Source organism: Lissotriton helveticus, chromosome 3_1, assembly GCF_964261635.1.
Source record: "Lissotriton helveticus chromosome 3_1, aLisHel1.1, whole genome shotgun sequence".
Taxonomy (NCBI): Eukaryota; Metazoa; Chordata; class Amphibia; order Caudata; family Salamandridae; genus Lissotriton; species Lissotriton helveticus.
This window is the reverse complement of record NC_136061.1, coordinates 410,577,347-410,604,580: the sequence shown is the minus strand read 5'-3', so window position 1 is coordinate 410,604,580 and position 27,234 is coordinate 410,577,347. Positions and strand designations below refer to the sequence as shown.

Genomic DNA, 27,234 nt, shown 5'->3' with positions numbered 1-27,234 from the left:
ACACTCAGGCACCCATACAGATACTCAGACAACCAATCAATAACTCATATAGAGGGGAGGAGCCAAGCTGGCGACCGAGATGGCTGCGTAGACGCTCGGCTCCGTGAGCCTTCTCACCCCGCGCATACATCCTGGCAACTATCCTGAGCCATAACGGCATATTTAAGTAGGCGAAGGACACCTTTCACTGACCGTTTGCTCCTGAGGCTTTTCCGTGCGGCAGGCCCGTGGAAATGTCCCCGACTGTTTTGCGGCCTTCACGGAGCTGAGCCCGGGGTGTCGAGTGAGGAAGGTGGTCGACCGGGACTGCGACAACAGCGGCCTCTGGTGGGGGCGAGGAGCCGGCCGGAGGGCGCCGGAGATCTGATGGGCCGATGACGACAGTGCCGACCCAGTCCATCTTGTGGAGTGTCTTGTGGGATGTGCGGTGAAGCAGGGTCGAGGGTACTGCATGATACTTGGCCCCCCTTCCAGTGTTGTATCCAGGCAGGACCAATGACTTTTCCCGTAATCGGCGGGCGGCTCCCAGGGAACGGCGGAGATTTTGTTTTGCCTTTTGGTGACCCTTCGCTGGGAAGCCTGCCTTGACTTTCGAGATCCTCGTGGTGACTCCTGTTGCGCCCTGGTGTGGGGCCCGGTCCCGAGGTGAAGTGGAGAAAGACGAGGCCGGATCAGCTAAGATGGCGGACGGCGCCCTCCTACGCAGACCACATCCAGGCAGAGAAGCCGCTGTGCGGGAGAGTCCTGGGGTCTGGCGATACAAGAAAGAACCCACGTTCAGAGATATATTGGCTGCGTTAAAAACCCTGCATACGACCCTGATCCGGGACGCTCGGGATCTGGGAAGGAGGATGGCCACCATTGTTATCCCACCGTTCCACACGGGCATAGTTCGATCTCATGGAGGCGCCGATGGGCCCGACTCTGCGTCAGTGATGAGTGCTCCAGCTACGCCTATGATCGTGGAGACGCTGCGAGACCCGGTTCATGAGATTCCTTTGGACAGATCTGTTGTACATGTGAGTGCCTCGTCCGGGCACTTCTCTGTTCGGCGGCAGGGGACACAATGTCGGTCTATGGTTTGGGCTGCCCTGGTGGCGTTTCTGCGCTTGCCGGATGGTGTGACTCTCTTTCCCTGGCTGGTGAGACTGTGTTCGGACTGGAGGATGCTTCCGAAGTCGATACTGACATTGACGGATTTCCGCCATTCATACTCGGCTGGGTGCAGGTGGCTGAAGTCCCATGGAATAACAGCGCTGCCCGATCCGCCCGGATCGTTTGGACCCTCCACTCTGCTAAGTATGCTGGCTGATCAGTGGACGTATGTTGGTACTACTGATAGGAAGGGCCTGGGTTGAGACCGTCTAGTTCATAGTGACACTTATTGTTGGCTGACTGTGATTTGGGGGACACTCGGCGGGTATGTTCTTGCTTGTGCTAGCGGTGATTAATGTCTTCCGTGTCTATTCTGATCTTGCTGTTGGGACGTTTATTGTGCGCGGTGGTGGGGGGGGGGGGGCCGGGTGGCCAGATCGATGGCCCTTCCCCACGTTTTTCCTCTTTTTCTTCTTTTTCACTTTTTCTATATTTCGGGTGTCTCATTTAGGGCGACAGGCACGCTGCTGGGGGGGGGGGGTAGGCCGTGGCCTTCTGCAGGGGTGCTGGGTGGGGGGTAGGGGGATGGGGTCTGCTAATTTGTCTTTTCTTTGTTTCTATGGCCCTTTGTCTTTCTTCCTTTTTGGTGTCGTCGTTTTTCGTGTCTCCTACAGTATGTTTCGTCTTGAGGGGTTGGGTGCTGCTGCTCCGTAATGTGTTTGTTTTTACATCTATCCTGACTCGGGTGCCTTACCCCCAATGTTTCAAACGTATTAGTACTATTTGCGGATTTCCTGTTTCATGCTTGCTACTGTAGGACCATGTATGACCGTATGGCATTGATTCTGAGTTTTTCTTTATTGTAAAATGAACCTGCTCACATCCTGAATCTCGTACAGTGCGCTTGTATACAAGTTCTCTCCTGGACACTATTTCGACCCTCATTTTCGGGCTGCTGTATTTTTCTACATTGATTTGCTGTACTTACGACTTTACTAGCGGCCGGCCGAGGTGGTTGTAGGCCCATATTTGTATTTACTTGAAGTGACAATAAATGTTCTAAAAAAAAAAAAAAATAATAATAACTCATATAGACACTCATCTAGCTATTCACAGACCCATGCAGCCGCTTACACACCAACAGACAGACAGATACAGACAATCACACAGTTTAGTCACTAACCCATGCATTCAGTAAGATACGTTTAATCACTCACTTATAGTCAGTCACGCACCTACTAAATCATCCATTCAGACACTTATATATAGTCTCTACCATAAAAGATGTTACCAAAGGTAAGTAACTTATTCTTTTTTGAGTGAGCCAAGCTTACAGTTTCTTTCCGTGCCAGACCTAGTCTTAACATGATGACAGCATAGCTTTCGCTGCTGCTAACCATACTGTGCCTATACTCAGTCAGTAAACCTTATGCTACAGCAGTCCAGTGTTGCATCTGTTGTTTGTATGGGAGAGAAGTCTGCGTTTTTGCTGCTTGTGCTGTCCCTTTCTGTTCATGTATGTGTTGGTTGCACTGGTGCTGTAGATGCTGTCAGTTTTCTACCCAGAAGAAAAGCCAACCCTGCTTCATTGTGCTAAACCTATATTATATATGTGAAGAATGCTTGCTTTGATGCTGCCCTGTGCCCTAGTTCTGTTTCCATGATGAAAACGTGTACTGCTAATGCCGAGTGTTCTACCTGTTCTCTTTGCAGAACGTTTTCCATGTTGTTTCCCGTTCTGTTAGTGAGTCAGACTTGCACTCTTGTACACTACAGCCTATCCTGTTCCGTCTCCAAGAGGCAAAATTATACTGCTTTTATCCATTGTACTCCATGAATTTGAAGGAATCCTTCTCTGGTCCTGCACTTGTCCGCAGTGGAAGCAAGCTAGCATTACTATTGCTCATTCCCCTGTCAATCTGTGTGTTTATGGAAGAATGCTTACCCTCTCTTAGTCCAACACATCCAGAATGCAGTTGCCTGCCTTACTCTTGTCCTGATCAAATGATCCAAGATTTCCTTTTATCTAAAAATCTCTGCACTGACTTGCAGCACACTAACAGCGTATCTTCAAAGCATTATGCCTTTGCCATAAAGTGCCTCACGCTGTTTATACTACTTACTTGAAGTACCCACTTTTTGCCTGGAACCAGCCAACCAGGACTCTTTGTTCTAGTTCTGCCTCCCTTCTGACAGTTGTAGGGTTCAGGAGATCTCTCAGTGACTGTTCCTTTTGGGTCTTCACAGCTAAATCCTAGAACACTCTTACTTTCAGTCTGTGGTCCATTAGCTGACAATTTTCAGTCAAGTCAGTAAAGCCATCGACACAGCTATTCAGCCATTCATCCATACTCTCCCCCATTAATTATACATTTTCTGAGGCATTCAGCCATCCACCATTTGGATTATTGTCACATTCCACTACACAACCATTTCTATCGCAACATGCACAAACATGTCAGTAAGTAATTAGGCTCCTTGGCTTATAAAACAGATACACGTATGGCTTTCCCATTGCTTGTATTTTATTGCTTTTTATATCTAACCTACAATTAAGTGTTTTTGGTCCACCCTCTTCATCCATTGTTTTTTTCTGTAGCATTCTCATGATGATTCTGCCCTCTACAGGATAATGTTTGGGGCAATGGGTCAGTGCATTTCAGCCACTCTTTTTATTGTGACCATTTTACTAGCCCACATCAGACTATGAGATAGTTCATTTCAGTGACAGAGCTGGTGGACCAGTCTCTGCTTTATTGTTGTTTTGTGTTGTCAGGATACTGACAACTTTTAAAAACTTTTTTTTAAACACTATTTTTAGGCATCAGCATGTTTACTTATGGTTACTTTTAGTGTTTAATAATTGTTGCTTATAATTGTAAAAAAAGAAAAACATGCAAGCTTCCCAAGGTCAGTACTTACCAATGCTTTAACAATGCTTGTTTCAAAGTTGGTTATGAAGTGTTTAAGTAACATTTTAACTGCCTGCAAATTTGAGTTCTTGGTTAGGTGATGATTTATTCTTCTCTCCTTCAAAGTAATTTTAAAATGTTTGCACACCTGAGAGACTTGTTTTTTAAAAAACATCACTAGCAAAACAGCCAAACTGGTGAATATTTTTTACATTTAAAATTAATTTCATTTTAATTTATGCAATTTTTATTGCAAGCATATTTCGGCCATATTTGGGTGATGACATATTTTCTTTTCTTTTTGTGTTCATGCTTGCCATACAAATAGTTTATTTTAAAGTGACCATCTTCCAGACCTATTGACTTTGCCAATGTTTGTAGTTTCATCACAGTGAACTTCTAGGAAAGTCACATTGTGTAGGTGGTATCTGTAGCTACATATCTGAGGGATTAGGGACCCCCCTGCTTCCTACCCTCCCAGCAACAGGGATTTTCTACATCAGAGGGTGCTTCTGTGAGCTGTTTAAACTGTGTTTACTAGGGCCTGTGCACTTCGTTTTTTGGCCAGCAGCGGGAGTAAAGTTGTATTCAAACAGTATTGTTAGTTCTGATAGATACATCTGCCAGTGGATTTCTCACCTTGTGAATATCCCCCTGCGTCAGCAGCATTCGGAAATTCTTTTTGTAGCTTCGCGCCGACGTGGTACGACGTCACAGAGGCACGGCATCGCCCGTGACTCCGCTGACGTCACCGATACCATATTAGGCCCACGCCGGCGTGATGACATCAGTTCCCTTTTTCCGCATCGTCGACGCTAACGGTTTTTCTGGGATCGTACAGTAGCTTTATAGTAACTTTGTTACTCTGTGTTATTTTCACTGTATCTTTGTCTTCTATCAAGATGGCTTCGAAGAAGACTGGTTTTAAGGCTTGCGGGGAATGTGGCAAAACTATGTCTATGACTGACCCGCATGAATGCTGCGTCTGGTGCCTGAGCTCCAACCATGATGTTGAGGATTGCCCATCTTGCAAGAAGATTACTCCTAAGACCCTTTGGGAGAGGGAGACGAAGCTCCTTGTGGCGAAGCTGAAGAATAAAAAAAGATAAGAAGGCTTCGAAGTCTCGGTCTCGGAGGTCGAGGTCTCGATCAAGGTCGCTTTCGGAGTCGTCATTAGCCCATGCTTCAAAGTCCTCGAGGAAGATGCATAAGAGGAGGAGCCATGAGTCACGTCATCACTCTGGGAAGGACTCGAGTTCGAGGCCGAAGTTGCAAGTGAGGCTTCTTCATAAGGAAGTGGAGGCTTCAGCGTCAGAGGTGCAGGACTCTGATGGTGAGGCTTCACGTGCGAATTCGCCAGGATCCTCGAAGCAGCAGGCGAACCCTTCTCCGGATTAATCTAATCCTTCTGGTCAGGAGGATGAAGGTGAGGTGGAGGAGGTTGGTGAAGTCGAGGTTCCGGTGCCTGCGGGTTCGTCGACCCCGGTACCGCAGCCCGAGGAGGAGATCGACGTCGTGACGACTCCGCCTCCTCGTGAGCAACCTGGGGGCCCGTATCCAGCCTTTCCGGCTCCAGGTCAGGATCTATCCCAGTTCCTGAATGCTATGTTTGAGGTTTACTCCAGGGCTATGTACCCCTCTGGAGCACCTGTTGGTCCCACCGGTCCTATGGCATATAACCTGCTCCTGCGCCCTTCATGCCTTTCATGCCGGCTCTAGCACCGCAGTGGCATTTTCCTGCGCCGCCGAGGCCTTCAACGCCGAAGCCTTCGACGCCGACTCCATCGACGCCGGTGCCCACGTCTTCGTTGCAGGATCCTGTTCGACCTCGGGTGAAGATTCCTCGCCCGACTTAGGGTTCAATGCCGGCTCCGACCCCGGCGGATTCGGTTCCGGATCCATCGACTTCGTTTCTGAAAATGAGACTACTGGAGGAAGAACAGTATCAGTATGCTGACGTGGAGGAAGGAGAGTTACAGGATTCTGATGATCCTTTTGATGACCTAAGAGAAGCCAGTGGACTTGAACTTTCTCCTGAGTGGGATTTGGCTTCTGTGTCTGATGTGCCTTCCAAAGATGTGGTGCCCTATCACGTTGTGATTAAAAAGGCAGCAGGTTTGTTGAACAATACTCTGCCCACTGCTGAGTACAAATCTAATATTCTAACTGAAGTCCTTCACTCGCCTTCTTCAGTTATTGAGCCGATGCTGCCATTTAATGATGCATTAGCTGATCCTATCTATGAAGTTTGGAAGAAGCCTTTGACAGCCCCTGTGGTCTCAAGGGCTGTTGCGAGGAGGTACAGGGTTGCACCTGGTGACCCGGACTTTTTATCAACTCACCCTCTGCCTGAGAGCCTGGTTGTGCAGGCTGCCTGTTCTAAGAGGTCAGCGGGTGCTTTTCTGCAGGTTCCTGGGGAGAAAGAATCCAGGCTGCCAAGAAGGTCTTCTCCTCAGCTAGTATGGCCTTAAAGTCTACCAACGCTACTTGTCTGATGGGGCGGTACATCCATCCCTTAATGGATTCCGTGAAGCAGTTGGTGCCGAAAATTCCTGAGGTGGATAGGAAAGAGGGATGGACCTCAGACACTCAAGCTGCTTCGAGGCAAGTGATTCAGAGTGGGCTGGACACGGCTGATTCGGTGGCGAGAATCATGGGCTCTTCGGTTGCCACTAGGAGAGCTGCATGACTAAAATCATCGGAGTTCTCTGCTGATGTTCAGTCTGCGCTTATGGACTTGCTATTTTATGGTTCAGGATTGTTTGGCAAGAAGGCTGACGCTGCCTTAGAACGTTTCAAGGACAGGAGGGCCACGGCGAAATCTTTGGGTCTTCAGACCAGGGGTACTACAGGAAGGCGCTTCAGAGGATTTAGCAGGTCTTCCTTTCGTTCCTATAAAACAACGCAGCAGCAGCCACAACAACAGCAAAACACGCTGTACAAGTCATACAGGGGAAGACAACGAGCTCGTCCTAGACGTCGTCAAGCCTCCTCCTCCTCCTCTTCCCCTTCCCAGCCCCCTACCACCGCAGCAAAGCAGCCCTAGATCCGCCATGTGGGCCCAGTGGGGGCCGGCTTACCCATTTTCTACAAGATTGGGAATTGATAACATCAGATCTTTGGGTTCTCAATCTCGTGGAGAATAGGTATGCTCTTCCTTTTCGGGAGTTTCCCCCCAATTACCCTCCTTGCCAGGGTGATTGTTCGGAGGACCATCTGCTGCTTCTGCAGGAAGAAGTCCTGGCTCTGTTCAGAAAGGGTGCGATAGAGGTGGTTCCAGAGCAGGAAAGAGGTCAGGGATGCTACTCCCGGTATTTTCTGATCCCCAAGAAGGATGGCAGGCTCCGTCCAATCCTGGATCTCAGGATCTTGAACTTTTATCTGAAGCAGGAGAAGTTCAAGATGCTCACTCTTGCTCAAGCGCTGCTGGAAGAAGACTGGATGGTGTCGATCGACTTGCAGGATGCGTATTTTCATATCCCAATCCTGAAGTCGCACAGAAAGTATCTCCGTTTCACGGTTGGATCGCAGCACTACCAGTTTGCGGTCCTTCCGTTTGGACTTACTACTGCGCCTCAATTCTTCACCAAGGTGATGGCTGTGGTGGCAGCACATCTCAGAAGGTTGGGGATACCTGTATTCCCGTATCTGGGCGATTGGCTGATCAAAGCAGAATCTCCAGAGATAGTGCTCCATCATCTGCAAGAAACAACTCAGTTGTTGCACAGGTTGGATTTTTCGATAAATGTACCCAAATCTCACCTGGTGCCCTCCCAGCGCAACCTGTTCATAGGTGCGGTACTGGACACTACTGTGTGTCGTGCATTCCCTCCTCCACAACGGATTCGCGACATACAGGAAATTATTCCTTTGTGTTTCAATGGAGCGGTCGTTCCAGTCCTGAAGGTCCTTCGCCTGCTCGGTCTGATGGCTTCTTGCATTCTGTTGGTCAACCATGCACGCTGGCACATGAGGGCACTCCAGTGGTGCCTCCGCAGGCAGTGGTATCAGCACGGTGGAGATCTCAGGGAGTCAGTGAGGATCTCGAGAGAAACTGCAGCGGATCTGTCTTGGTGGAGCGTGGAAGGCAATCTGTCTCAAGGAAAGCCTTTTCAGCTTCCTCCATCGGTGGCCACAGTGATAACGGATGCATCCACTCTAGGGTGGGGTGCTCATCTGGGGGACCTGGAGATCAAGGGTCTTTGGTCTCTAGAGGAAAGGTTGCTTCACATCAACCTTCTGGAATTGCGGGCGATACGTCTGGCACTCAAGCCCTTCCCTTCTCAGTCGGTCAGTTCAGGTCCTGACGGACAACACGAACGCGATGTGGTATGTCAACAAGCAGGGAGGAGTGGGGTCGCAGTGTCTCTGCAGAGAGGCTCTGCGTCTCTGGTCCTGGGTTCAGGACCATCAGATTTGTCTGATGGCAAATCATCTGGCCGGAGTTCTGAACGTTCGTGCAGACACTCTCAGTCGGCAGTTCTCCGCCGACCACGAGTGGAGGCTTCATCCAGAGGTAGTTCGTCACGTCTTTCTGACGTGGGGGACTCCTCGGGTGGACCTGTTCGCCACTCGCCAGAATGCTCACTGCCCATCTTTCTGCAGCCTCCAGTTTCCGATGCAGGGAGCCTTGGGGGACGCGTTTCAGTTGAGTTGGGACTCACAACTCCTTTACGCGTTTCCTCCCATACCTTTGATTCCTCGGGTTCTGAGGGAGATACGCCAAGACCGGGCCCAAGTCATATTAATTGCCCCGGATTGGCCAAGAAGGGTGTGGTATACAGATCTTCTCCACCTCTCCTCGTGCCCTCCGCTCCGTCTCCCTCACAGGGCAGATCTCCTCTCCCAGATGGAGGGGCAGGTTCTACCCCCCACCTCCAGACCTTACACCTTCATGCCTGGAGATTGAGCGGGGCAACCTGATTTCCTTTTCTCTCCCGCACGATGTGGTGGATGTCATCTTATCGGCCAGGCGTGACTCCACTAAGTCCATCTATTCTTATAGATGGTCTAAATTTGTTGCTTGGTGCGGGGAGAAATCCAGTGACCCTTTAAGGGCTCGTTTGTCCGATATGCTACAATTTGCTCTTTCATTGGCCCAGCAGGGTTTTGCTGTGGCAACTATCAAAGGTTATTTGTCGGCCTTGTCGGCTTTCCTTTGTTTGCCAGACCAGCCCTCTTTGTTTAAGTCTCCTGTTGTTTTACGTTTCATTAAGGGCCTTACCAATAAATTCCCTCCTATACCTTTTATTGTGCCTCAATGGGACTTGAACCTTCTTCTTACGTTCTTGATGGGTTCTCCTTTTGAACCTTTACACACATGTCCCTTTAGACTTTTGTCTTTCAAGACTATTTTTCTGGTGGCAATTACCTCGACAAGGAGGGTAAATGAGCTTCAAGCTCTTAGTTCTAAGCCCCCATTTTTATCCATTCATGCTGAAAGAATGGTTCTCAGGACCAGGGCTGCTTTTCTGCCTAAAGTGGTAACTACTTTCCATCTGGGGCAGTCCGTTACCCTCCCTACCTTTTATCCTCCCCCTCCCAAGGAGGAGGAGAAACTACACCGCTTGGACCCTAAGAGGGCGGTGAGCTTTTACCTGGACAGGACACGAGAGTTCAGGTTGGATGACCAGCTGTTTGTTGGTTTTGCTGGCTGCAAGAAGGGGAAGGCGGTGCACAAGCGCACGCTCTCGAGGTGGATTATCCTCTGCATTAAGATTTGCTACGCCCTGGCGGGTAAAGACTGTCCAGAAGAGCTCATTCTTCTAGAGCAAAGTCATCAACTTCTGCTTTGTCTAGGGGTGTTCCTGTTGAGGACATTTGTAGAGCGGCGACTTGGGCCTCCCTCCACACTTTTGCGAAGCATTACTGCTTGGATACCGAAGTGAGGAGGGAGGGTCACTTTGCGCGCGCTGTCCTCCAGGATTTTCTAGTATAGGAGAGTGGACACCCTCCTCCGGGAGTGGGGACTGCTGTGGGACTCTATTCACAAGGTGAGGAATCCACTGGCAGATGTATCTATCAGAAGAACAAGTTACTTACCTTCGCTAACGCTTTTTCTGGTAGATACAATATCTGCCTGTGGATTCCTCACTGACCCACCCGCCTCCCCGTTGTCCACTCTTTTATACCTGAGTTTATTGTAATGTAAATGTTTTTATTGTCAAGGAGATGTTTTATTTCAGTTGCATTGCTGCTTTTGCTTCACACTGTGAGTGTCACCTTGACATTTGTGTACTGTGTATACTGTGTATATTTCTGCTGTCATCGGTCCGTCCGTGTGCCTCGAAGGCACGGAAAAAAGGGCGGAACTGATGTCATCACGCCGGCGTGGGCCTAATATGGTGTCGGTGACATCAGCGGAGTCGTGCGCGATGCCGTGCCTCTGTGACGTCGTACCACGTCGGCGCGAAGCTAAAAAAAGAATTTCCGAATGCTGCTGACGCAGGGGGATATTCACAAGGTGAGGAATCCACAGGCAGATATTGTATCTAACAGAAAAAGCGTTACCAAAGGTAAGTAACTTGTTAATTTCAAGTTAGTGAGGCCCTTACCTGCTGCAGTCCAAAGTGTGGATTGAGCCTGTCTCTCCTAGGCTAGGATTCTGAACAGGAGAAGCAGCTGCCCAGCCCCCACCCCCAGGCCAGCAGACCATTGGCTATTCAGCTACCAGGAAAGTCTGAGCCCTCCTCTCACACCTGCCCAATCCCCTTAAGGCCTTGCTGGGTGCACCCCAAATCATTCACCTCTATCTTGTGAGGTGCAGCCTACCTGTGCCCCAGATTGCAGTGAGCAGAGTCCAGGAAGTGGTAAGGAGACAGACTATTGCTGTCTCTTCCCAAGACAAAAATGTGTTTAAAAAACGATTTTCACTTTCTGTTTTTACTGTCTTTGCCTGTGGTCGTTACAGTTAACAATTGTAGTTTTAGCCTACCTGTAATTGCATATTTTATCACCTGTGTTGTGTTTTAAACTTGTGGTTTTCCCTGCTCATGATTGCCTCCATTTAGCGTGTTGAATTGTGGGATTTGCAGTCCAACCTCTGTAGTTTGTCCCTCTCATTCCTTGGTGACAATTTTGTTTTCCCTCCAAATTTCTCCTTTGCTCTGTGCTAAGACCTGTGTGTTAAAACAGTGCACTCCCAGCCACCATTGTGTGTTCACAAGCCAGTGAAACCAGCCCCCCTGCCTCCCCCTCAGCATCAGGGATTTTCTACATCAGAGGGTGCTTCTGTGAGCTGTTTAAACTGTGTTTACTAGGGCCTGTGCACTTCGTTGTTTAGCCAGCAGAGGGAGTAAACTTTTATTCAAACAGTATTGTTAGATTTCAAGTTAGTGAGGCCCTTACCTGCTGCAGTCCAAAGTGTGGATTGAGCCTTTCTGTCTCCTAGGAGATTCTGAACAGGAGAAGCAGCTTCCAACTCCCTGGCCAGCAAACCTTGTCTGAGGTCGCAGGGACCTTATATGGTCTGCTAGTGGTTGGTACATGTCTACACTGATTGGTGGTTGTATCTGGTGTTTTTATTGGATCAGGGTTAATGTCCTCATTGGTTGGGTATTTGAGGGTTCTGATTGGTTTCTGGGTCTGTGATTCAATCATTGTAGGGCTGGGACTAGGGCTAGGGTTAGGATTTCTATTGGAAGTAGGGACTAGGGCTTCCGATGTTATTGGTTGTTGAGAGTAGGGTGGGACTAGGGCTAGGGTTAGACCTTTAATTGGAAGCAGCAATTAGGGCATCTGGTGTGATTGGTTGCTGGACTAGGTGTGGGACTTAGAGTAGGGTTAGGCTTTCTATTGAAAGTAGGGACTAGGGCTACCTGTGCCAGTGGTTGCATGGACTTGTTTTGGGACTACTGGTAGGGCTAGGGCCTTTATTGGACGTAGAGATCAGGGCTTTTGAACTGATTGGGTGCTTGGACTAGGACTAAGATTGGCTGTACGGTCCTGGTCTCCTATTGGTTCTAGATTTTAGGGCTAGTGTTGTGATTGGATAGTGTTAGGGCTAGGGTTCCCATTGGCTGAAGGGTCACCTGATTACTAGGGCTATAAAAAAAGACCAGGGTTAGGGTGTCTCAGCCCGGGCGTCAAGGCTAAGGGCAGAGAGGACAAGGGCAGTTGCCTGTTTGAGCCTGTTAAGGGCAGAGAGGACAAGGGCTGCTGCCTGTTCGGGACTAGGGCCAGAAATGCTGCCCTTTTTCTCATTAAGCAATACCCATCCCACACCATCCACATCCACAAACAGAGCAACACACTCACACCAAATGTACACTATGCACAACACTATGCACAGACTAATGTACCAGCATGCACTACAAACCCAACCAAACCACATCTACACACCCTACTATCCCAACTACCACACATATCCACCATCACCTACAAACAGTACACAACTCTATCCTATACCACTAACCAATACACTCATCACTAACACAACACCAATCAACACCATACATACTACATCCCATTCAGACACACTCTCTCTGCTGTAATTACACCTAACAGACCACCTTTTATCACTAACAAACATATAATCATCCTTCCATCAGTTGTCCAACAAACACCCTCCTCTCCCTTCTACCATAATAACACTAACACACAACAAACACACACCACACCACCACACTTTGTAACTCTTGCAACAAACCAGTCTAAGATAAACACTCTCACCTCTACTTCATTCCCTCCTACACACAACATACACTCTACTCATAAACACATCACCACCCCCTCTACGTCACAACCTCCTCTCACAAACAATACTACACAACCAAATCCATTGCATGAAACATATACATCAGCACCCTTTTTCACTACTCCTCAAAAGCAAAACATATCACACACACCAGCACAACAAGATCTTCAAAGCGCAACACCTCATAATACTTACCATCACAAAATACAAACATGTACCCACCTTTCAAACCACACAAAGGAACAAACTCCAATGCCAAGCTTTCACTTTTCCACCACACCTAACACAGATACAGCACCTCTCTTCTAACCACCTCTCATCCATTGGACAATTTAGTACATTACTACATGACCTACATGCTGCACCACCTCCCCGGACTCCTACACCTTCCGCCTTAAACACACGCAAAAAATATAAGCAACATGCCACACCTCACAACTTTGCTTCCCCATGTCTACTTCACAACAATGTTACACCACAAAAGCAACACAGCACTCCAACTCACTCTCAAACACCATCTCCAAAACATACACATGCAGACCCATCAAAATGCCGTCTTAGCATGTTGGATGAGGAACACGATACAGAACAGCTACACATTTGCTATCCTAATACAGCTAATACCAGCACTAAAAACACACCTGCTACAAACTCACACAATACTGATCACTCTTCTACCAAACAAAGTCCCACTTTCACCAAAGACCACTCCCTAAACTGTCTACTAATAAATGCTCAATCCCTTTCTAAAAACAAGCATCACATCTACGACCTTCTCACTGATGCAAAACCAGACATACTATTCATAACCGAATCATGGTTGGGAGAAGATATGCCTCCCGTCCTGCATGAAGCCATTCCTCTAGGCTATCAAATAATCACCCAAAACCGTATATCCAAAAAAGGAGGTGCTCTGTCTGTTGTATTCAGGCAAACAATACATATCACTAAAATTGACAACATCTCCATAAAGAATTGTGAGGTTCTTCTAACAAGATGCAATCCTACACCGTCTTCCTCCTGTAAATTCCTGCTCCTTTACAGACCTCCACCTTGCAAGGCAACATTCCCAGACGCACTTCTAGACACAGTTTCAAACCTGATAACAATACACTCCAACCTATGCGTTCTGGGTGACCTTAACATTTGGTTTGATAAACCCAATATAAACCCATCCAAAAACTATAATCACTGGCCTAGACGCATTCAACCTGCATCAGATTGTCCACAATCCGACACACACTGCTGGACATATCCTAGATGTCATTTTTGCTAATACTGAACTAGTTACCTTTCAAACTATAACTCCAGTCTCCTGGTCAGACCACCACTTGCTTGCCTTCTATACATAAAACAACGAAACTGACTCACCTAAAACTACCTTACATCCATCCACCTATTGGCCATGGAACAAACTCAATTTGGAACACTTGGAAACACAACTAACATCCAGTACAAATCTGGAAACCATAAATTCTGTTCAAAATCTATATGAGTGGCTACAGGAAGCTTTTGACATCCTGATACCACTCAAAACCAAAAAAAAGTGCCTTGGAGAAACAGAGAAATAAAAGACATAAAACAACAAATTAGAAAACAGCAACGTACCTGGCTCAAAACAAACACCAAACAAGACTAACTTCACCTACGGAAAATTAACACATTATACAAGTCTGCTATCACAAATGCTAAGAAAAGGTACTATTCAGACAGAATTCAAAACGCTAAATGTGCAAATAAAGAATTCTATAAAATACTCAATGAATTTCGCAAACCAAATTGCCTAGAATGAACTCATCCTGTTACTCAAGATTTCATAGACAAAGTGGCAAATCATTACACGGACAAAGCAGACACGTTGGAATCGTACTTAAAACAGAAACAAAGCACCAGCACTAACCCTTGTACAAAACAACAATCCAAGAATGCTCTAATCAAGCCTCTCCGTTCCTTTCAACACATCTCACACAATGAATTTATGGACCCGGTCAAAGCAAGCAGGCCTGCCGGCAGCCCTTCTGACCCCTGTCCGCCACAAACTTTCAAGACAATTCTTTTAACAACCTCTGCTGCCACTACAGTAAGAAGAATCATCAACGATTCCTTAACTGCTGGAATATTTCCAGAAGAACTCAAAAAGTCATACATACGCCCTTTACTGAAGAAAACAAACTTGGACCCGCTGAACCCTGACAACTACAGACCCATTACAAATGGACTGTTCCTGGGCAAACTGATAGAAAGAGCAGCGTTCGCCCAGATGTCACAATTCATTGAAGAGAATGACATACTTTCAGACTTCCAAACAGGATTAATTCCTGAAAGAAGCACTGAATCTTCCCTCCTTGCCATCTGGAATGACCTAAAGAATACAGTTGACCGCAATGGGGTTACTGCGCTACTCCTCTTGGACCTCTCAGCTGCCTTTAACACAGTTGACCCTGACACTCTGAAACAAAGACTCTATAAAGCTGGCATAGAGGGAACTGCTCTAGACTGGATTGTGTCCCACCTTTGAAACAGAACTAATGTCATCCATACCGCACCTTTCTCATCCAAACCGTACTCCACAAAAGCAGGGGTACCTCAAGGTTCTATCATCTCGCCCATGCTTTTCAACATCTACATGAAGTCATTACCACTACTGATCAATAAATTTCACCCTACGTGCTATAACTATGCAGAAGACAAACAAATACTCCTTCAACTGGAATACCCCAAAGACAATGGAAAATCACCAATTTTCAGCTGTCTCAGAGCTGTGGATCAGTGGATGACCTGGAGCCATCTCAAATTGTATGCTTCAAAAACTGGAATACTCATGTGTGGCGATTGGAAACATTACAACCCGCTTGCCGCATGGCCTGATGAACTGGGATCACTGCCTAAAGTATCGAAGGAAGTAAGAAACCTCGGAATGACCATGGACTCCAAGCTGTCGATGAATGTCCAAGTGGATAAGCTAGCAAGATCAAGCTTTGCTACTATAAAAACGCTGCGACGAATTTTCCCTCATTTGGGATTTCCACACAAGGTCCAAGCTACCATCTCCCTTATTCTGTCCAGTCTCTATCACGGATCACCTTTAATGACCATGAAAAGACTACAACGGATTCAGAACTCGGCTGTCAGACTACTCTTGCATATCAAACCGCGAGACCACATCTCCCCTGCCTTGAAAGCCCTGCATTGGTTACCAGTTGCCAGAAGATCCACGTTCAAGCTGCTTTGTATCACCCACAAAGCAATACATGGAATGGGACCACTCTTCATCAGGAATAAAATCACCAAACACATTCAACAAAGGAACCTCCGCTCTAAAGGAGCATCTCGCCTCAAAATCCTACCATACAAGAAAAAAAACATGGGTGGCACATCCTTCTCTGTTCAAGCAGCTAAACTATGGAACTCTTTACCCCCCAACATAAGGTCCACCGACAACCACCTTATCTTCAGAAAACTACTCAAGATTTGGCTCTTCCCCACATAAGCACCATACGCAAACAGAAATTTACAGCATATCCCTCTGTATACAAGAATTTTTTTCACTATCGATATGTACCTATCTTTGTGTATTACTTTGTATAAACATGTAAAATAATGATGTTGAGAGGAAAAAAATAAATATCATCTTTGGTCTACATATACATTCTTCCATTGTGCACCTATGTACCTTCCATGTACTTGGATCTGTGTGTCTGTTACTTTTCTCCTGAAAGAGCATATCCAATGCACTACCCTATTTCTCATCCTGTGCCTCTATCAATATCTTTAGCTACATATACTTACCTCCTTTATGTATCTATATACTTTCAATGTAATTATGGATCTATATATTTATCACTTTCTTCTAATGCATTTCTAATGCACTACCCTATTTCTCAGCCTATACTTCGCTCAATATATCTTCTAGCCCAACCCTCTGACTCATCTCAAACTTCTTCTACTACTCCTTCCAATGCACTACACTATCTCTCATCCTATACATCTATCAATATATCCTCTACATCCACTCTCTCGTTTATCCCAAACCCCATACCACTACTATGATTGCCAAAATAACCTTTTCTAGACTCTCTCCTACTCTACCCCTCCTTGCATCATCTGACACCTCTTTTACTATACCGATCCCCTAAAACAAACCTTTCTAAACTCTTCCCTCTGAGTCTTCCCGTCCAAAACTCCTTTTTACTCACCCAAAAGCCTCCTCCTACAGCTAAGACCTAAAAAAAATTGTTTTTAAATCCTTCACTCTTTTATCCCTCCACTATCCTTTTCAATCGAAATTAACAGACTAACATGTTCACTTCTCAAATTCCATATTAAACTATACTAGTATACTACCCAAATAACTAAATAACATATCTAGAACTCAAATTACTTCATATTTTTTTACTATACTAATTTTCAACAGTAATCCTTTATGTGTTCCGGAGTGGCGTGCTACTCGCCAGAAAAGCGCTTCAACACCCATCAGGGGTAACAAGTGCTATATGAATGCGAATCTTTCTTCCCCTTTTATCCCTCCGCCAACCTTCTCACTCCAAGTAACTGACTAATATCCACCACTGATACTACTTCATATTTCACCATATTAATTCACCACTAATCCTTTGTAGGCTTCCTGAATAGCTTGCGTCAACAAGCGCTATATAAATACAAACCTTTGTCCTCCTCTATCCTTCTGCTATCATTCCAAATCCAATTAACTGACTAACCTATCCACCAGTTAAAATGTACTTGCATGTTTCACTATACTAATTCAACACTAATCCTCTACGGGTCCCGGGGTAGCGTGCTACTTGCCGAAAAAGCGCTTCAACGCCTCGTCGGGGGGTAGTAAGCGATATATAAATGCAATTACAATACAATACAATAATATGTTTCATTCTTCACACCTACATTGCAGCATCACACCAGATCTATCTCCACCTTCCTCTACTATGAAAATGAAGTCTTCCAGCATCTTTGATGCTCTGAACACACCTTTTCTTTCCCCATCTACTTGCTTGAATCCTCTCTACATGTTTTTTCTCCCTGCGTGTTTTTTCTCTGACCAAAGATAGTTGCCTAACGTACATATGCAGCAAACTGGTAGAGTACATCGCCTCCTCTTTGTCATTTGCTTAAGGCCCTTTATCTTCAGGGGATCTCCATTGGAAATCGTAAGCTGGAAGGAGAATCCAGATGGCCGTTGGGGTGGGTGGTGACTTTTAAAGCACCACGTGAAGCCTCGGGGCATTACTCACACCTTCAGAGCAATATTTTATATCAGTACCTGCATTTTACACACAAACAGGACGTAGAAGTCAACAGAAAGGAACACTGGGCTTTATAGTCCAGTGCCCATCTTCTCCCCAGTTAGTCATTCCCACATATTGGCACTTCATTTTTTTTTACTTTTCATTAGTAAACTCTTTCTAATAAATTGTTGATTTAGGTTTATCTTATTTCTTTATGTAAGTTGTGAAATTCTAATTTCTGAGAGAGAATTAGGTCTTGAGTAAAGTTATTTGAAAAGAAATGGGAAATGTGGATATTGGCTTTTTAGGTTCTCAATCTAGCATCCAAAACCTCGCACCCTAGTTTATAAAGTTATTGTTAGAACTTTTTTGTTTTTTTTAATTTATTTATGAAAATACATGAGTCAGTGGGAATGCATCAATCTTGTAAATACACTGTATACTACAGGCATTCAAATTGGCACAGAAAAAATAAAATAAGAGAACAATACTAGCAGCATAAAGAATACACAATACACAGGGGAGAATAATTGCCAATATTGAAAATCCTAAATTATGAATTAAGGTGAGGAGCTATGAGCATAATGCAAAACATTACAAACATTACAAACATCAGGGGACCCAGCCAGGACCGGATTTCACGTTTCACACTCCAAGTATTGCGAGACAGTGCCCCAAATTTTCCGACCAAGCTTCTTTTTTCGATGACCTTTGAGGGCATATAAGCTATACTCCATATTATATACAGCAAAAAAACGTGCCCTCCATACTTCAAAAGAAGGCGGTTCCTGTTGCAGCCAAAAGGAGGCTATGCTTAATCTAAATACAGCTGTAGCTAGAAATATTAGGAAAGCCTGTTGCTTTGATATTCCTACCACACCAGATCCCATCTCTACCCCCAGGAGAATCTGAGTAACAGATAGTTGCGTAGGGGTACCTAGAATCTCTGATAGGAATTTCTCCACCTGCGTCAATAAACTAACTAAAGATGGACATGCAAAGAAAATATGAACATCATCTGCAGATGGGTATCCGCAGCGAAAACATTTCCCTATTAGATCCCCAGACCATTTTGAAACCTTATCTGGAGTATAATAGAGATTGAAAAGTGATCTAAAGTGTTGGGCAGATAGTTTTGCGGAGAGAAATAAATGATTGGCCATATCCAAAGAAACTTCTATTTGTATATCCTGTCTCCCCAGTTTAATCCCCCATTTGCAATTTTGTTCTACCATATCATTGGCCCTAGTACTTAACATATAACCATATAGAGTACCTATCCTTGCTCCTTTCATATTTCCTTCTATCGGGGGATTAGCTTGAATAATGCCACCACTATTCAACAAGTAATTCCTAATTTGTAGATACTTAGCAAAGTTCTCCCTAGGCAACTGATACTGTTCCCGCAGTTGTTCAAATGATTTAAGACCGCTTTCTGAGTAGAGGTCACCCACCACCCTTATTCCTTTTAATCTCCAATTATGGACCACGCGATCCCACAAATCAGCTGGCAAAAATATTGAAGACACCAATGGTGTATACCAAGACATTTTCTCGAACCCATACATACTCCTTATTGCTTAGAACTTTTTAGTGTTATGTAGAATGTGGGATAATCGCTCACTAATTCCATGAGAGTGAGTTACGGACAAATCAGAGATTTTGAATATCTGCAATATACTTTGTTTTGGGTTGGTGTGTCCGGAATCACTGCACCCAGATGATATATTAAAATTGGGGGTGAAAGGGGTCATGTCTGGTTTAACAGTCGAAGTTTTCAAAGGGTCTCCTACCAGTAGCTCGTAAGCTACCTCGGAGTAGCTCACATGTGTGAAGCCCAGCTTACTAAATTGAAAAGCTTTTGCTTGGTTGAATTAATATACATATTCAAAATATGTAGATTACACAACAGTAATAATACTAGTAGCTCTCAATGCGTTTAATTGAACATAAATAGCTCTCAGTACAGAAAAGGATGGAGACCCAAGATAGACATCAGTTTTCGTTTTATGGTATGGAACAGTCTGCTAGGTTGAAGGGGGACGTAGGACCTGGCTGGTAGTGAAATTCCAGGGGAAAAGTTTACTTTTAACGGAAGTACAAACAGAAATTATAGATGTATGGGCTATTAAATAGACTACCTCTTCAATTTATTCCTCTTGCAACAGAATCAGGAATTTGGGCTCGGAGGTTCACCTAATTGAGGACCTGATGGACCCGTATCTCCAGCATGGGGAACAAGGCATTATGTTTACGACCTTGAAGGTGAGTGTGGAACTGTATATGTGAGTATACTATATAATCTAATGTCATCCCATATAGCTTATAAATACTGCAGAGGTATAATGGACTGAGAATGAAACTTGTAAAACCATTTTTCTCATTCAAATAAGCTAATATTTCAGAGTGCTCAATTATTATCTAATCATTATTGTACTGTACTACCAACAATTGAAGACAAGATCTGTGAATTAGTTGGTGGTGCGAGGTAAGGTTCTTAACTAAAATGAAAGGAAGCATATGTCTTCCTCATTCATCATATGTCTTCTTCATGCAAGTCTAACTCGAGTTCACAGATCTCATTGCACATTGGCAGTGAAATGTGATTAATGAAACTGGATTTTATATCTTCTAGGCATGTTACTACCAGATCCAGCGTGAGAAGCTCACATAGACATCCGCTAATCCTGGCAAAGGCTCATTCACGGAGCAGAAGCTGTTGGAGCCTGTATGGTTTTTTCCTGTAACGAGGAGAGGTACCAGCAATCAGGCAGGAACATTTACTAATCACCAATGCTGCTGAAATGACCGGTGGAAAAAGAAGCATTGAAGGAACTCTGCTTAAAGATAGATTTGAGTGTCAAGCATCCAGAATCATTATGTTTTTCAAGCTCAGTTCACTTGTCTCTCTCTACTGGAGGGATCATAACACTGACTCAGAGTACTGAATGTCTCAAAACTGGACTTCTTTCTTCAGGAGAGCAATGCACTGGCATCAAATGGATGTTATCTTCTATTTTTATTTCAACTGATTTCAGCATGCATTGACAGCTGAGCCTCAGGCCATCATTGTAAGCACTTTCTGAATTGAACATTTTTCTCTGACCCTGATTTTATCCTTACTTAGGAAGCTACAAGCATCTCTTTTGTTTTCATTTGGTCAAGTGTGGCCTTCAACACCGTGAACATTTTTGGGCCAGCAGGAATGGTGTCTGTTCCGGTCAAACTCATAAGCTAAGAGACCTTTCAAACTCATTTTTGCATTTTTTTAACAAGGACACTTTTGAGCTTCGTCATGTGTATGAAGACCAGCGATGAACTAGTGACACAACTGGCGTGACCTACTCTTTGTCCCTGCTACAATACCATTATCTCCGTTTCTGAGAGATTCTTTACCAGTTTTGAAGACGCAGGTGTGACCTACTGTTGTGGACACTGTCACTACAAAGAGGGGGCTAAGGTGTAAACCTCTGCATTTCAAAGGAGCTCTTTTATCAGTGCTCTATGGGTTCAACATATATCAGTGTTTTTTGGTAGCTTCAATAGATTTAATAATGTAGGATTCGGGGTCTCACATGCAGAACCACCAACCCCTTGATGATTTAACCACCATTAATCTATTAAGTTTACAGGTAGTTCTGCTGTAGCGTCTAAATGGTATCCATGATTGCAGAAAAAAACTTGCTTGTAACCATGTTAGTTCGATTGTTTCTACTTGTCTAAAATAATCAGCACTCTAACAGACACTGACTGTCAGTCCCCATCTGCTAGGTCTTAAATTCACTGCTGGCTTAAGAAGAGACATTTAAATTGAGGATTCCTGGGCGCAACAACCTAGAAATGACTATTAAGCAGGCAATATAGAATGTGTCATCCATGCAGAGCTGTGAGGGGTTTACTAGGGAAGCTGGTATTTGGCATGTGTTCAAGTCCCTTTTTCCAGACTGAGACAGTGTAGGATTTCAGCAAATCTCCATCTCTTTATTAATCGCCCAACTGCAGGTTTCTTTGCCTACATTAGATATGGATCTGCATATATCAAAAGTAGTATTGCAGAAATTACTTCTAATGGTAGGCCTGGTTGCATGGTTTTGCAGCCAGTCTTCTGCCTGTAGACATGTACTGTGTCCTGGGAGACCTATGCAGTGGTGAATATGCGAGGACCCGTAAGCTGTGAATGGAATTGGTTGATGTCTGAATTAAGCTGTTACAGAGCTGCTATATAGGAAACCAAAGTGTCTCTGTGTACAACCCTAGGATTGTGCTTCACATGGGGCCAGTACTTTGAGACCACTGCAGTTTGGCTGGGTTGAAAGCAAGGTTCCAGGTAAATTTGTCCTCTCTGCGCTGCTTCCACACTTCCCACCCCATGCCCCCAGCACACTGTTCTAACCTCAGACAGAACAGGGCACTTTCTGTAGGCAGAGATACCACCCAATGGGAAGTTTTCTGATTATGTAACAGCCAGTCAAAATCCTTTAAATGAAAACGTGTGTTTTACAAGTGTTCTGGTGTGTAGAGGCACAGACAGTTAATTGGGGCACCCAGCACCAGGCTTACATGCCTTTATACCATTAAATGTTGACGGTATGTGTGTACAAAACTGCTGGATGCAGAAACTCATATTTTGCACAATCAAAAACACAAGCAAGTTGACTGCCATTTACTCCCGATGTCTTTTTATTCTATGTCCTCCTCAACAGCACTGTACTTGACTTCCGTGAGTGTGAGGTCACTCAAAATGGCTACCAGAAGTATCCTTCAAGCAATTCCTAGAAATAGTTTCAAAATGTTAAGGTTGAATATAACAACATTTCTCATCACAGCTGCTATTACGGTTGCCTGGTGTGCTTTAAGAGTAAAGTTACAGATGGGGAAGGGTGGACCGGAACCTATAGTGTCTCCGACACCTACTGTTTGTGATGCCTTGTAAACTAGAGGTTTACTGGTAATAACACTTTATCCGCCATTCAGAAACACAATGTCATTAGTTTGCACAAATATTTAAGTTAAAAAATGCAAAGTGCCATACAGTGTTTGTAAAGTCACTGCCGAAAATGCTTTTGATGCAACAGCCAGGAAAACACACTGGTACCCTCCTAATGACATTTAAGTGGTTAGCCAAGAGGCTGATAGCGCAGGTGCACAAAAAGTACCAGATGCTTCAGATCCATTGAGAGCCTGAGGTATAGGACTGGCTGAAAGGGTGGGTTTTAAGTTGCTTGCAGAATTGTGTAGTGTTGATTGGTTTTGACATGCATATTCAAAAGAATTTTGGCTTTTAAAAAAAATAAATGTTCGACATGATTTTATGGACATGTTCTAGGTACTTCTCAATGAATCATTTAATTTGCCCACAGCATGCTTTATATCTTCACCAATTTCTGTTGCAGGTGTCCAGATGCAGATAATTGCATCTGCTTCAGTGAAGTGAGTGGCGCTTCAAATGGAATCAGGTTATCTAGCCACATAAATGTAGGACGTTATCAATGTTGTGCAGATATCCAGTTTTCTATTCTCCGTAATTCACACAGCTCTCAGTGATGACTTTTTTTCATTAATTGGTGGTCTTGAAATTGCTATTTCTACAAATAATACAAAGAATGTATCTGCTTTCAGAGAGTGTATGAAGGAAACTTTTACCCGAGGAGAATATCATGTTTTCACCTCGCAGGTCATCCTGTGATGTTGCACTTTTGGCTTTCTGACCCTCCTTTATAAGTAGTGGGGACTTGTACTGCTGCTAGGCCAGAAAGAGCGCTCAAATAAGATGATGTATCTTTAAAACTTTCTAGGGCAAAACATCATGCACGTCGCTCCAGGTGCGCAGGCCCACCTCTGTGGTGTAGTTCCTATATTCCCAATAGGCTCTGCGCATTGGAATAATACATCCTATAGATGTGACGTAGGACTTTTGTCTACTAGGTCGCTATTGAATATATTAGACGTGCCAGCTAGCGCAGAGGTTACTAGAAACTTTCTCGAGTTCACAAGAAGGGATTTAGTTTCTGACAACCGCATAAACATGCCAACTTTGTTTCTGTAGTATGGGATCTCTGTGTATAGTCATAATCTAGTGAATAGTCCCGCCCATGTGCGTGGACCCCGGAGCATTGAGATCTCCCCTTTCAAGGGTTTAATTGGTGATTTTTCACTTTTTTCTAGTTTTTTGAGTGCTTTTCTTGAAGTACTTTGGTGTTTCTTCCTTGTTTGTCTTGGTGCACTCTTTATTTGCCAATATGCCTGCATTATTTGACAAAAGCCCTGAGTGCTCGAGGAAGAAGGCCAAGTCGGATCCACACGAGGTGTGCATCATCTGCCTTCCCTCATCTCATGTCCCAGAGGAGTGTGACATCTGCCAGGGCTTCTCTAACAGAACCCTGAGGGACAGATTGAAGATCAGGCTCCAAGGCCTGAAAGACAGAAGACTGAAGGCACAAGGTGGCTCTGGAAGGGCTTCCTCTGCCCATGCTGAGGCCTCTGGCACCCCAGGGGCAGGAAGACCAGCAAGCGTCCCCATTCTCCGTCGGAGTCGATTGCACCGACTACGGCGTCTAGAGGGATGACTGCAGTCTGTTCCCCATCTCCTCAGGGCACTGGGATGAAGCGGCGTTGACGTTCGGCGTCGAGGGAACTGAATAGACCGCCGTCGAGATCACCGGTGACGATTTTGGCGTCGTCATCGTCGAGTAATCGACGTCGAGAGGTGGCCCGGCGTAGGCGCTCGCCGTCAAGGCGACACCGCCGTTTGCCGTCGGCGAAGAGAAGGAGGTCGTCGTTGAGGGGATCCTCGACGTCGAGGACGCGTTCGGCGTCGAGGAGACGCTCGCCGTCAATACGAAGGTCGAGGCGAAGGTCGCCGTCGAAGCGAAGGTCGCCGTCGAGGCGAAGGCGTTCGACGTCATGGAAGAGGCGTTCGGCGTCGAGGAGGAGACGCTCGCCGTTGAGGGGCCGACGCTCGCTGTTGGGTCGACGTTCTTCGACGCCAAAGAGGCGCAGAAGGAGTTCTGGCGCCAGGAGTCAGTCGAGCAGGCGGCAGGTGCCGATGGGGGATTCTCCAACGCCCTAGCCTAGGACAGAAGGCGGATCACCGGGCTTGGTGTATTCTGAAGTGTTTCTTCCCGGCCCCTCCTCCATTACCCAGCGGGCCACCGCCGCGATATCCCACCCCGCCTCCACTTCCACCTCATCCTCAACCTCAGCTTCCGGCTGACAGGCCTCCTCCGGTTCCTCTGAGGACGGCTTTGCTGCCTCGATTCCCGACGCCCCCTAAGGGTACCCCTCGGCCGAGGGCCCCTGCCGGGCCGAAGTCGCCCACTCCGGTGAAGCCGGTCGGAGGGGGAGATCGCGGAGTCGTCACAGGTCCTCAATGAGATCGAGACGGCGTCACAGGAGGCGACGGTCACGGTCCCGCACGGATTCCTCGGGGACCAGAACCTACTCCCTGACCATGTCGGAATCCCCGGGGAGGAGAGTATTGCCGGTGGACGACATCAGCACATTCCAGGATGTTCTCCTGAGGGGTGCAGCTAAATTAGGTATCACAATGACGGTGCCTACTCCAACGACATCCGTGATTTTCGAGACACTGCATAAGAAACACCTGTCTCGACCTTTATTGCCCCTAGTGCCGGGGCTGGTAGAGCCTGCAGAGGAGTTGTTTCTCACCCCTGCGGTGACGAAGGCCGCTCCCTCGCGGCTCCTTAAGAAGTACAGGGCCCCGGATTCTGACCCGGCCTTTCTTCGGATGGATCCTACTCCGGATTCTGTCATAGTGACGGCGGCTAGGAAGCAACATGCCACCTCCCCCTCCTCTACTGTACCTCCGGATAAGGAGAGCCGATGGATCGACTTGGCAGGAAGAAAGGTCTGTGGGACGGCCTCTACTGCTATGAAGGTGGCCAGTGCTGCAGCTTTGCTAGGGCGGTAACATCGTGCCCTATGGGAGTCCCTACAGCAATTCGCTGAGTTCCTTCCCCGGGAGAAGAAAGAGGACTTTCAAGAGATCCTGAAGGAGGGGATGCTGGTGTCGAACCAGCTCATCAGCGCGGCTGCGGATACGTCACTTCTGGCTGCACACGGATACTGTCCTGGTATCAACCAGCGGCGCCACGCATGGCTTCGGCCTAAGTCACTCAAGCCGGAAGCTCAGCAGCGGGTGGCCAATCTGCCTTTCTCGGGTGAAACCCTGTTTGGCAAACATGCGGATGACAAAATGGCCCGCATGAAGGCGGAGGCCGAGACCCTGACGGCGGTCGGGTTGGAAAAGCCCAAAGAGAAGAAGGCCTACTGCCCGTTCCAGAGACGGTGCGGGGCTCAAGGCCGAGGGCGAGGACAGACTTTGGGAAAGCAGCCACAACAGCAGCAGCAGTTCCGGAAGCCCTTCCAAAAGCGCCAGAAGGGTAGAGGCGGCCAGTAATCCGCAGCAGCGAACAAAGGCCCAGCTGGGTCTCGACCCTGAGTGGTTACTTCCCCTACATCCGTTACCTGCTCCGGTGGGGGAAGCGTTCAATTTTTTCTGGAAGAGTGGAGAAAAATTACTCAGGACAAGTGGGTGCTGAATATTGTTTGCAATGGATACAGTCTTCGGTTCACCAGCCCGCCTCCATCAATTCCACCGGTCAGCTCGCAGTTTCAACTGCGCGAGCTCCAGGCGAAGGCCGATATCCTGTTAAGAAAAGGGCGATAGAAGTCGCACCTCTGTCTCAAAGAGGAAGAGGTCTGTACTCCCGGTCCTTTCTGGTTCGCAAGAAAGACAAGAACGAGTTCAGGCCCATTCTGGATTTGCGGCAAGCAAACAAGTGGATTCGCAGAGAGAAGTTTTGCATGCTGTTGTTGCATCAGATTTATCCTCAGCTGCAACAGGGAGACTGGCTATGTGCTATAGACCTACAGGATGCGTACTTCCAAGTGCCCATTGCGTACAAACACAGGAAGTTTCTGCGATTCCAAGTCGGCGCCAATCATTATCAATACACAGTACTGCCATTCGGGCTGAAATCTGCGCCCAGAACATTTTCGAAGTGCATGGCGGTGGTAGCGGCACACCTGAGGAAGAACAAGGTGTTTGTCTACCCGTACCTGGACGATTGGTTGATCAAGGCCTCCTCCTTCTCGGAAGCTCAAAAGCACTTCCAGAAGACGTGTGTTCTCTTGAACAAGTTGGGGTTGCACATCAACATGTCCAAGTCCGTCCCGACTCCGGTCCAGTGCATACAGTACTTGGGAGCCTCCATCAATACGCTGTCAGCAAGCGTGTCTCCTTCGGAGGAGAGACGATTATCACTCC

The 27,234-nt window shown here is 46.2% G+C and overlaps 1 protein-coding gene across 2 annotated transcripts in view; it reads left to right on the top strand.

The window, feature by feature from the left end:
- The window catches only part of ALS2 (alsin Rho guanine nucleotide exchange factor ALS2), a 1,284,778-nt gene extending 1,261,521 nt beyond the window's left edge, over positions 1-23,257 (top strand). For both annotated transcript variants that reach the window (XM_078680222.1, XM_078680224.1), the window contains 2 exons: positions 20,114-20,210; positions 20,581-23,257. In XM_078680222.1, the coding sequence (XP_078536348.1) occupies positions 20,114-20,210; positions 20,581-20,619 (136 nt within the window). In that variant the 3' untranslated portion in view covers positions 20,620-23,257. The remainder of the gene's footprint in view (positions 1-20,113; positions 20,211-20,580) is intronic.
- The last annotated feature ends 3,977 nt before the right edge of the window (positions 23,258-27,234 follow it).